General features: G+C 44.0%; 1 protein-coding gene and 1 non-coding gene across 2 annotated transcripts; one reads left to right on the top strand and one right to left on the bottom strand.

Moving 5' to 3' along the window:
- Positions 1–6,667: 6,667 nt before the first annotated feature.
- Positions 6,668–8,837, bottom strand: ACTRT3 (actin related protein T3). Its single transcript, XM_045503026.1, has 2 exons — positions 8,599–8,837; positions 6,668–7,774 (listed from the first exon to the last, which is right to left on the bottom strand). The coding sequence occupies exons 1-2, from the start codon at positions 8,799–8,801 to the stop codon at positions 6,856–6,858; spliced, it is 1,122 nt and encodes a 373-aa protein (XP_045358982.1). The 5' UTR covers positions 8,802–8,837; the 3' UTR covers positions 6,668–6,855.
- Positions 8,838–10,401: 1,564 nt separating this feature from the next.
- Positions 10,402–10,474, top strand: TRNAV-AAC. Its single transcript has one exon. It is a non-coding gene; the product is annotated as a tRNA-Val (tRNA).
- Positions 10,475–11,653: the final 1,179 nt, after the last annotated feature.

Raw genomic sequence — 11,653 nt, 5'->3', positions numbered from 1 at the left:
TCGCTCTCTCTCTCAAAATAAATAAATACTTTTAAAAAAAGAAAAAAAAAAGGAAGGCTGCGCTATGATCCATATAGGAAATGCACGTGCTAGATATGCTTCATACAGGCATGAGCTATATGAACTTGAGTACATTACTGATATATGCATATTAAATATATATGTAAATGTCAATGTTATATGTTAAATAATATAGTATTAAAAATAGTAAGTCAATCATATATTGAACATATATTAAGATATTAATATATTTCTTTAAACAGAAACACACATAAAACAAGATTATGCCTTAATCGATTGGTGCAGATGTTGTGACCAGAGGCTCACAGAAACCTAATTCTATATTTCCCCCGAGAGAAATGGTTCAGTATTCACTAGTTCAATGTTTATAACTTTATAGAACTACCACAAATGACAAGGATCAGCTGTACGTGTAAAATAGTGAAGCACACATGGGACTTTCCAGCACAAAATCACATCAAAGGCGGCTGTGGAGGGAGTGGGGGTGGGGGTGGAAACTAAGCTCACAGGCAAGTAACCATTAAGGATGCGATTTCGTTTTAAACCAGAAAATGATGGTGCAATTAATGCTAGTCATTCTTCCCAGACAAACCAATGCAGCATTAAGATGCCACATGGTAAACAGAGCACTGAACTTAAAGTTGGGAGGCCTTGTTGCTGGTCCCAACTCTGCAAGTAATTAACTTAGGTAAGTCATCTAACCCCATTTAAGCGTGTTTCTTTATCTGCTAGAGGGATTTAAGTCTTGTAGCAGTAACTCACATTTGCCATAATTATTATCCACAAAAGCTTTCCATGTAAATTATATCATTGGATGACCCTGATGGTCCCTTTTTACTCCAAAATTGTATCACTTAAGAGAATTACTTTGCCAAACTAGAATAAATACATCAAATGTTTATAATACTAAGAAGAGCTTTCCTTTGGAATGTTTATAAGACATTAGTCAGAGGGAGGACTTCAAATACAAGAACTAAAAAACAGCTGTGGACTTATTTTTAAATTGTATTTATTCAATTAATATTTTCTTTTTAAAAATGAGAGAAAAACATTCCCAGTAGATGGCCATCCTTGCCACAGGCCCCATACCACCACAAATCTTGTAAATGCGGAGAAGCTAAAGTACCACTAGGTGGAGCAGGAACAAAAGACATTTATTTATAGTTCAAGGAACCCTGGCAGTCTTCAAGAGGTCTTAAAAGGTCACCTTCTGAGTACATGGAAGCTTGGTGAAGCGGAGTTATCTCAACCTACTCGCCCTGTGTGCTTTCCAGAAAACCATGCTGACTGAGGAAAATTATTTTTCTTCTTAGAGAACATTACCAGCAACAGCGAATTCCAGCTTTTTCACATGTCTATAATCGGGCTAAGAATTGTGTTGGACAACACTGAAGGACCTATTTTAGGTAACGGGCTGAGGTACTGCAGACCTACACGTTTACAAATTTGCTGACACGGGTCCTCCAGACTGGTTCTTTCCGTTGTCAGGGCGGGACGTGAGCAGAATTATCATCACCCTGGTAATTTGTCTTCATAACGCAGGCCCCAGGGGCACCTGGGTGGCTCAGTCGGTGGGGCGTCCCACTTCGGCTCAGGTCATGAGCTTACGTTTGTGAGTTCCAGCCCCGCGTCAGGCTCTGTGCTGAGAGCTCAGAGCCTGGAGCCTGCTTCAGATTCTGTGTGTCTCTCTCTCCCTCCCCCTCCCCTGCTCATGCTCTGCCAGTCTCTCAAAAATAAATGTTAATTTTTTTTTTTTAAATAAAAAATAAATGTTAAAATGCAGGCCGCGGGCTACCATCTCTCCCAGCAACAACCCCCTGAATAGCTGTCTTAAGGAAGTGAAGGCACTCGTTTGGGATGAATCCATACGTAAATTTGGATTTAGTCTTTGGGGATAACTGGGCAGAAGGGCCTGTAGGTTGTTTCCTTTAACCTAGTAGGCCATCAGTTTATTTTCTTTCCTGAAAGAACACCAGATCCAAATGGGGGGCGGGGGTGGTAATATATTTCCTTCTTTTCCGTTTGTCGCCACTTAATGCTTTGCAACCACTGGCAGAGGCAAAGAAAATTAACAAGCTAGCACCATTAAAGGAACAATATTCACTGTTTTGAGAACACACTAGTTCTGGTTAACAAATACTTACGAAATGTTTAACAATCCCATCGAGGGGACTGGCTGCGTGATCTACTTTCCAGATCTACTTTCGTAAAGGCAAAACCTCAACAAAACCCCCAGATCAGCTAATACATGAGGTACAAATGGGCAACAAAAACCAGAGGCAGGAGATTAGGACAAAAACCCTACAAAAGAATGGCTCGCTGACTGCTTGGCTCACTGCCCATTCATTTGGGCCAATTTCATAAATGTTCTCCACGCATCCTTCAGCCAATCTGCACGCACCCTAGTCCAATCCGCGGGTATCGCGACCCCACAAGCCCACCACTGATGGCGAAGGGAGACCGACGCGCACAAAAGGAGTCCCCCGCCCCCCCGCCCCCACCCGTTCCCTTGGAAAGCCGACTGCGGGCCTCCAACAGCACCTCAGCAGGCGGCATGTGTCTGAGCCCAGTCCCGGGTGCAAGTCCCACAGCTCAGGGAAGCACACCGCGCGCGGGGACCTGCTCCCGTTTCTCTCCCTGCGGTCAGAGCCTCGCCCTTGGCCCCCCCAAGGGACCCGCGGCTGACAGAGCCCAACTCTTCGCGACGGCAATGGGTGCCTCCGGAGAAGCCCCGGGCCGACCGCGGCCTCTAGGCGGGACGCGGGGGCTAAGGAGGCGAGCCACCGCAGGGTCCTGGGAGGGGCGAGCAAGTCAGCAGCTGACATTTTTTGTTTGCTCCAAACTGTACGGTGGACGGCGGTAGGCCGAGGCTTTTCCGCCCGCTGAAAGTCAGCGAAAAAAAACAGCGTGCGGGAAACAAAAGCGCGGCGCCTACGCCCTTCTCAGTTAGGGTTAGACAAAAACTGACCGCTTCCCCTCCCAGGCCCACCCTCCACAACCCGAGGTGCAAAACGCCGCGGCTCCCTATAAAGACAGTGGCCGCCGTATGCGCCGATTGGCTAAAGCCCTCCCGTCGCGGTTCTCGCGAGATCCGTCCTCACCCACCCAACCCCCCCTTTTTTTTTTGGAATGCTCTATTTCCGGCCGTGAGGACAGCTGCGCCCCTCCCCCCACATTTCCTGGGAAAAGCGTTAGGTATTTCCCGATGTACTTTGAAAGTAAAAATGAGCTTGTCCTACTGCACGGCTCCGTTTTCCATGCCTTAAGGACCGGGTGCACCTGCCTTAAGGACCGGCCTCGGTGCGCTCGACCACCTTAAGAAAATGAAGTTCACAGAAAAATTTTAGGGCCTGGGAAATATGACAGTGATTCTCAACTCTAGTCACATTTGTTAGAGATCTTTAAGAAAATAGATTCCCGGATAGCCTTGGCTAAACCAGAAGGTTGGCTGGACTCGTTGGATTGCCTTGGAGTTCCTGCCCTGCTCCCTTCTCCTTAGAAGGCCTCTTTGCAACGTCTTCTTGAACATAGGATGGGTTTTATTAAGTATAACTACTTCATGCTTAATCTTAACATTCAAGATTTGAATTTACCTTTTATTAGGAAATGAAAGCTTTCAGTCATTGACTTTGCTTTAATGTTGTGTCATGATTAGGTTAAAAATCCACCGTAAATTGTACCAAGTTTCTGTAATGGTATAATATTGTTCTACATATAACTGGCTGATCCTAATTGTAGAATTCATGTTCAGTTGGGTGAATTCTGTGGAGTTGTCGCTATTGACACCTCAGTCTGAAAGAAAGATAAAATATTAGAGGGGTTGGTTTCCAACGATTTTTAAGGGCAGGGAAAATATAAACGTGATTTTCCATTTTATTCCCTATCCCTAGATTACTTGAAAAGGATCATCTATGATCCCATGTTAGAGGCTGGAGTCAGTACAGAATATTCCAGGTAGGTTGTTGAGTTAACTACCTGAGACCACCGTTCAGAATTGTTTGCCTGACTAATGTAGCAAGCAATTTACTTTGGGATTGCTTTAAACTTAAATCTCTTAACCTGTTTAAATATCAATTTTTTTAATTTGTAAAATGGGAATAATGCTTGTCTTGCTCATTGAGAGACTAAGAGAAAAATTACCAGGTGTACTCACAACTGCAAAGAAAAGACCTCCCCCCACCCCCCCTGCCATTCCCAGAACCAGCCAGGGCGTGCCCGGTTGTGGTCTGACCTAAAGGCGGGAACCAATCAAGTTCTGCTGAGTGGTTTGAAAAAAAGGCGGGAACCAATCAAGTTCTGCTGAGTATTCAAATTTAAATGTCAACCAATAACAGCTCTGTAACCGCAAAAAAAATCCCTAACTTGTTTGCGCCCATCTATAAAAGAAGCTGTAAGATCCTGGCTCGGGGCCTCTTAGCGTCACCAGCAACTAGTGCGCGGAGGACCGGGTTCGAACCTGCAATAAACGACCCTTGCCGCTTGGCTTTGACTCTGGACTCTGGTGGTTTGTTTTCGGGGGGGTCTCTCGAATTGGGGCATATCACTCATCTCTCTGGGATGTTGAAGTTTTGCTTTGTGTTTTAAGTTTATTTTTGAGAGAGAGGTAGAGAGAGCAAGAGGAGGAGGGGCAGAGAGGGAGAGACAGAATCCGAAGCAGACTTTACACTGTCAGCATGGAGCCCAATCCTGGGCTTGAACCTATCAACCACGAGCTGATGACCTGAGCTGAAGGCAAGAATCTGATGCTTAACCCACTGAGCCACCCAGGCCCCCCTGAGATGTTGAAGTTTAAATTAGATAAATGTGTAGACAGCCCTGTTTTCTTTTAGAAAACAGTTTCAGAATTCTGAAGAATAAGTTCATGCTCTCTACAGTGCTTGTGAATCTGGTGAGTGCAGCATCAACTGTTCACAGTGCCCTCAGATAATCATTTTTTACACGGTATCCAATCTAGTTTTCCTTATAATCACTGACGTGGGAGAGAAGTACCTAGGAATGAAATGCACCTCTTCACAAATGCTTGACTCAGGCCCACTTCTCCTTGTACAATGTGCCCATCATTATTACACCTTGGAATCTTTGCCCTAATGTTACCTCTGCCCAGAATTTTCTTTTGGTCAATTCTCCGTATCTACATACCTACTGGGAGTGCACCATAGAGAGCATCAGGGAAGGGGACAGAGATGAAAAGGGAAATCCCACAATCCCTATCTTCTAAGAATATATCTATTGCGGGAGAAAGACAAGCAAACTAAAAGATAAGGCTGCATAAATTAAGTGGTCAGTAGAAGAACAAATAACAATGCGTTGGAGGACACAATGAATTTTGACTGCATGGAGGAAGTAGCATCTAATTCTACAACAGAAGATAACAGATTTCATTGTATTCTAAAAGTATCTAGGGGCGCCTGGATGGCTCAGTCAGTTGGGTTGGGCCTCTGACTTTGGCTCAGGTCATGATCTCCCAGTTCGTGTGTTCGAGCTGCATCAGTCTCTGTGCTGACAGCTTGGAGCCTGATTCTAATTCTGTGTCTCCCTCTCTCCCTCTGCCCCTCTCCCACTCGCACTCTGTCTCTCTCTCTTTATATTTTAGTACATAGTTTTATGTACTAAACAAAAAAGAATAAAATTAAAAGGTATCTTTACAGAGTTTATCCTATTTGAAATTTACAATGACCCTGTGAGACAGACAGGGATTAGCAGCCCCACTTCATGGATAAGAAAAATTTATCTTCAAAATGTTCGTGCAGCTGGTAGGTGGTAGAGCCTAGACCTAAATCCACATGTGCTGCCCCTGAATTCTGAGGAAAGGGCATTACGTTAGGTTTAAATTTCAGCTGTCTTTCAAATCTAGCCCCAGAGCCAAATCTACCAGAAAGTCTTCCACGAGACCTCAAGGTGTTTTCCTCCTTATGAGCCCCCAGACCATTTTATGCTTCTCTTAGGACACCAAATCACTTTCTACCTAGTATTATTATAATTAAGGCATAAATCTCACCTCTTCTACTAGACTGCTGGCTTCTTAAGGACAGGATCTCACTCCTGCTTTAGCAGTCATTGTGCTTAACACAGAGCTTTGCACAGAGCAGATATGAAATACTTTGAGTTACATGAATACTGCCATCATTATCAAGAACCCAGGTCATCTCAGACTCTTCCCCCATCATATCTAACTAGATACCAAGACTTGTCGGGGTTTTTTGTAATTACTTCTTCTGAATTCCTATTGTCTATAATCTTGAGTCTTATGACTTGACTACTTTATATCTAGACTAATAACTGGTTAACGGATCACCAAATCTCCAGGGCCTTCCCAGCCCAATTTATTCTCCAAACCACTGCCACATTCATCTTAATTTCCTATGTTTCCTGCTTTTCATTCTTTAATTGTTCTCCTTTGCCTGTAGGACATGTAACACAAAGCCTCCCTTTCCAGTCCTTGGCCTTCATTTACTTTCCTAGTCATTGCTCTTAGTCTGCTCAATGTGAGCTCTTTATTTCAATAAAAGCAGTCTATTAAGCATGCCTTGAATATGCTTTGTTCACTATGTAAACCTCAACAAACTTAAATCTGTATCACCCAGTTGGCACACATGTTGCACTACAAATTTTTCCAAGGGAAAGATGAGAACTTCAAGGTCAAGAATAATGTTTCCTCTAGCATTTAATTTGGTTCTACTCCAGAAACAGGTTGTTTGCTTCACCCATCACAGAAATGGAAGAGACATGGACATTCCAACAACTGAAATACTTTGTTCTCTCAGACACATATAATATCCAAAGTTTTCTGTCACATATACTCAAAGCATTTTTTTCTAACCAGTTTATCTGTATTCAGAAGCATCTTTGATGTACTACGTTGGGTCCAACTTCTTTAAATTCTGCCTTAGTGATCCACATGTCCTGGAAAGCAGACAGGGATGCAAGAATAGAGCCTCCCATCCACACTGATAGTTTCCTTTCGGGGGGAACTGTAACTTGCACAGGTGTATTGGCAGGTACCATACTTGCTACACCTTTAACTAGCCGCTTGTCTAAACCGGGGAAAGAGGTTGATCCCCCAGCAAGGATAATATTGGAGAAAAACGAATTCCTCAGATCTGTATCGCATTTCATTATGCTGTTGAAACACAACTTATCGATGCCAGGGGTCTGAAGATTCCTAAGACGTGGAGAGAAGAGGGCCTCTGGACAATGAAAGAGTTGGTCATAGAGCTTGATCATCGTCCCATCAGGTAGCTGGTAAACTTTCTCTAAAGAATCACGTTTCTTGGCCATTTCCTCTTCGTAGTTCATTACCACATAACAAGAAGTTTCCTTAATGTCTGCAACAATCTTTCTGTCCGCAGCACTAAGCAGCATGATGCCCTGCTCCTTCAACAGTGTCATGAGGTAGTTGGTGAGGTCAAGGCCTCCCAGATCTAGCTGCTGGACACCATGAGGCAGACAGTAACCCTCAAAGATGGGCACACACTGGGTAACCCCAGCACCTGAGTTCAGCACAAAACCAGTTGTGAAGCCAGCAGCAAAGAGAGCCAGCACCCCCTGAATGGACATATAAAAGGCAGGCACCTCCAGATGCTCAAAAAACACTTCGGTGATTTGTTGCCGGTTGGCCAGTGGGTTCAGTGCTGGCTCCGTAATCAAGACTGGGCCATCACAGGCCTTTAGTTTCAGGTTATGATCATAGATATGCTTCCACATGACCTCCATGTCCCCCCAGGAAGTAATGAGACCACGTTCCACTGGGTAGCTGTAGGAAAAGCAATAAGATCAGTGACAGCTTCTTTTTTTTTTTTTTTTTTTTTTTTTTTTTTTTTTTAGTGGCAGCTTTTAATTTTTTCAGCACCTACTCTCTTCAAACCTGGGTTAATCCCCATACTTATTACCAGTACCCTTTGTGGGCAGTGACTGTCACAGCCAGTTAGAGAAGGTAACTGCCAGCAAAAGTTTGCATAGCTGACTTCCTCTGCAATTTTTGTTGCTTTCCATTTGTCCCCGCTTTGGAAGACAAAGAATCTTTAAAAAAAAAAAAAAAAAAAAAAAATTGGGAAGTCTTTGGAGCACCTGGCTGGGTTAAGTCGGTTAAGCATCTGACTCTTGATCTTTGCTCAGGTCAGGAATTCCCAGTTGGTGGGATCAAGTCCCAAGCCCTAGGCAGAGCCTGCTTGGGATTCCCTCTCTCCCTCTCTCTTTCTGCCCCTCCCCTGCTCCCTCTCTCTCAAAATAAATAAACTTTAAACGAAGTTTAAAAATTGGGAAATCTTTACATAATAGTACAGTTTTAATATCAATTAATTGAAGAAAATAACCCACAGGGAGAAAGTGACATCCTTAAATAAACTTGTACATTATGAACGGTGACTTTATTTATACGTTTGAACAGATCTGTTTACATACGAAGAGCAAGTAATGCTAACCCTTTAGATGTCTGGTACCCTCAGAGATTTGTGGCCTGCACCAGCGGGTTGAAACTTCCTGTTCCTGTCTTCCTTGTCCTCTCACCCTTATGCCCCTCATCTAGACCCTCCCTCTTTCCGCTCCACTGGGGTCCTGCCCGCTGTGAGAAGACGGTACCTGATGGACAACGAGTTTCTCCGTTCCTGCGCTTGGTCACCTACACACGTTTCCAGCGCGCCCTCCGCTCCCCAGCCCTGTCCTTTGGCCCGGCCGATAATGTTGGGGTAGACGAACTGGGGCTCCCGCGACCCAGCCAGGCCCGCCTTAATCACTCCTGAGCCGTTGTCGATCACCACTGGTAGCTGGTAGTAGTAGCTCATGCCGCCTCCTCCTCCTATCGCCTGGCTGCTCCGGCTGCCCTGGCTGCGGGCTACACTAGGGAGCGAAAGTGCGCAGCGCGGGCCCTTGGGCAGCGCCCGAAGGCCTACGGCCTGGAACGTGGCGTCACAGAGGCACTGGTTTGACCACGGGGCCTGCGCCTGGCAGGCGTGCCCTGGAGAGCCCAGGCCCATTGACCCTCTAAAGTACTGCCCCCCGCCCCCTTGCATCTCACAGGGGCTGGGTCACTTGCCACCCCCTGGAATCCCGGGATACCAATATCAGGAAAACCCAACTTTCTTCCCTAATGATATAAATCTAACCCTTCAACAAGGGGCCTTCCCCAATACCTCGATGAGTCATAAAAAGTTTTCTTTTCCAAAGCCTTTGAACTCTGGTTAATAAGTGTCTGTCCATGGGCATGTTGAAAGTTCTAGAATGTGCCCTTGAACCTAGGAAAAGGTGGGGAGATTTGACTAGAGAAAGTTGTCACAGAAGACGCCCGGTTTGTGCTTCTGGAAACCCTTGTCAACCTTTGAAAACACAAAGGAAAGAATGCTGGGATTTAAAGTGGGCTTTATATACTTTTATTATTGTTTCTATACACCAGGCAAATACTTTGTTGCTCTTCTTCCCTGCAGTTTCTAAGCAAAATGTAGTCAAAACCAAAATGGTAGAAGCTCACTTTTTTGGATTGATTGATTTTTAGCAATCTCATCTGGTTATCCCCCATGTAATATGAAGGTCATTCCTATTTCCTAAAAAATACAGGTAATGGTCTCACGGTTTCCTGAGTTGGAGCCCCGCATCCGGCTCTGCACTGACTGTGCAGATTCTACTTGGGATTCTCTCTCTCTCTCCTTCTTTCTCTGCCTCTTGCCTCTCCGCCACTCTGCTGTCTTTCTCTCAAAATAAATAAAAACTTAAAAAAAAAAAAAAAAAGACGTGATTTTTAGGCATAAGGGTGTGTCTGCCTCTTTGCAAGAAAAGTGATATTCCTTAGGTCCTATGAAGTTTAGGTTTAGAAAAATTTAAGTACATCGTGTGCCAAAAAGTGCATCTTTGGTGTCTGATTTTTTACCCCCTCAATTTTACACACTATGTAGAGGATTTGAAAACACCTCAGCAAGTTCGAACCTCTGGTTGGTCTCTGAAAGCAGGGGAGGAAATTCAAAAGCTATTTACTTGTCTCTCCACCAGAGGTTGAAAGGGTCACCTAAGTAACAGCGGTGGCACTTGGTGCTGCAAGCCTCTGCAAGAGGAGGGAGGCCACTGAAGCCCCGCACTACACCCTGCCTTCTGAGCAACGTCTCTCCAGGAAAGGATACGAAATAAAACATTTCTTTCCCACAGAAGTGTTACCCAAAGAAGGGCAAGGAGCGAGTGCCTGGTTTCTGCAGCGGTGCCTAAGAGTCTGAAAAAAAGTGCATGCAAATTCCAACTTTCAGAATAGTTTCAGCACTATACAATTAAACATTTAGTTGTTTTCCTTTTCTGATTGTTTTATTTTTCCTGTTAAAAGCTATCTCAACATTACGTGCCTGCAAACTCCAAATTACTACTTCCATATGAAGGACTTTCTGAACCATAAGCCCTAGCAGGGTTTCCGTAGTGTAGTGGTTATCACGTTCGCCTAACACGCGAAAGGTCCCCGGTTCGAAACCGGGCGGAAACAGTTTTTTCTCTACAGGGTTTCCCCGAAACGGAGCCATGTGGTTCTCACCAATTATTCCAGACTTTTAAAACACATTCTTAATAGCAACTTACTGAACAGTGAGAATTTAAACTTTCACCCTGGTTATGTTATTCAGCAAATGTTTTTATTGACAGCTTGCCATGTGGAAGTGCTTCAAAAAAAAAAAAATTCAAATCACAACCTACTACTTAAAAATAATGTAACATACAGCCTAGAGAGGAGCTCAAACACAGCGGTAAAACTGTTAGCCTTGTTGCCTCCTAAGCACCTTTTGTGTTACAAGTCATGCAGTTTTCCATTAGTTTTCCCCTTCAGACTGCAAATTCCTCATTGCCGGGAGACCATGTTTTAGTCTTATTTTATACATACTTAGTGTCGTGCTTAACACCTGGTAGGGACTCATATTTCTGAATGAACTACCGAAAAGGGTTTCAACAAAGTATAAAAGTGGAATCATAAAGGTGTAATCTAGAGCCAGCCTCAACTTTTCCCCTTATAAACTTTATGGTAGTGGCTTTATTCACAAATACATTTCTTACCGCCTAAAGAAGTTAAAGAGCAAAGTGTCGTTGAAAAAAATCTCAGAAGAAATGGGTAAATTCCAGTTGAGACTGTCTTTTAAAATGAAGTCATGAGTAAATAGTCTATGGTCCCAACACATCTTTAACAAGAATAAATGTAGTTCTGGTTTTCTTAGAACTATGATATCCGTAAGTACTAGGGGAAAATTCACCCTAAAATATCAACACGACTTATCCTACTGTTTCTGTGCCTCTTGTATGTTACACAGATAACTGGCATTCTTTTCTTTCACTGTACAAAATCTGAATTCGATGTAAATTATTACGTTAAAATATTCCTGGTCCAGACGCAGAACCTTTTGCGGTATAAAGCCCACCTTCCTGCAATGTTGCGTGTGCCCAGGTGCCCTACTGCTTTGCCCCGCTTTCTTGCACCTCAGACTTTTAACACCAGGTAAGGATATCCTGAGAACTAAGCTACAGTTGGCTGATGCAAACACAATTAAGGGTTCTCAAGAGCTTTCGGGTACATAAACTGAAAAGGAGTGACCAGTCTCAGTTCAAAAATCCTCTATGGCCAGGAGCCTAAGGACACAAAGCAGCTGTTCCCACTCTCCGGGTCCCGAGGAAGGAGAGG

The sequence above is a fragment of the Leopardus geoffroyi genome, chromosome C2, assembly GCF_018350155.1.
Source record: "Leopardus geoffroyi isolate Oge1 chromosome C2, O.geoffroyi_Oge1_pat1.0, whole genome shotgun sequence".
Taxonomy (NCBI): domain Eukaryota; kingdom Metazoa; phylum Chordata; class Mammalia; order Carnivora; family Felidae; genus Leopardus; species Leopardus geoffroyi.
Note: the sequence above shows the minus strand (reverse complement) of the source record. Positions and strands in the feature narration are given on the sequence as shown.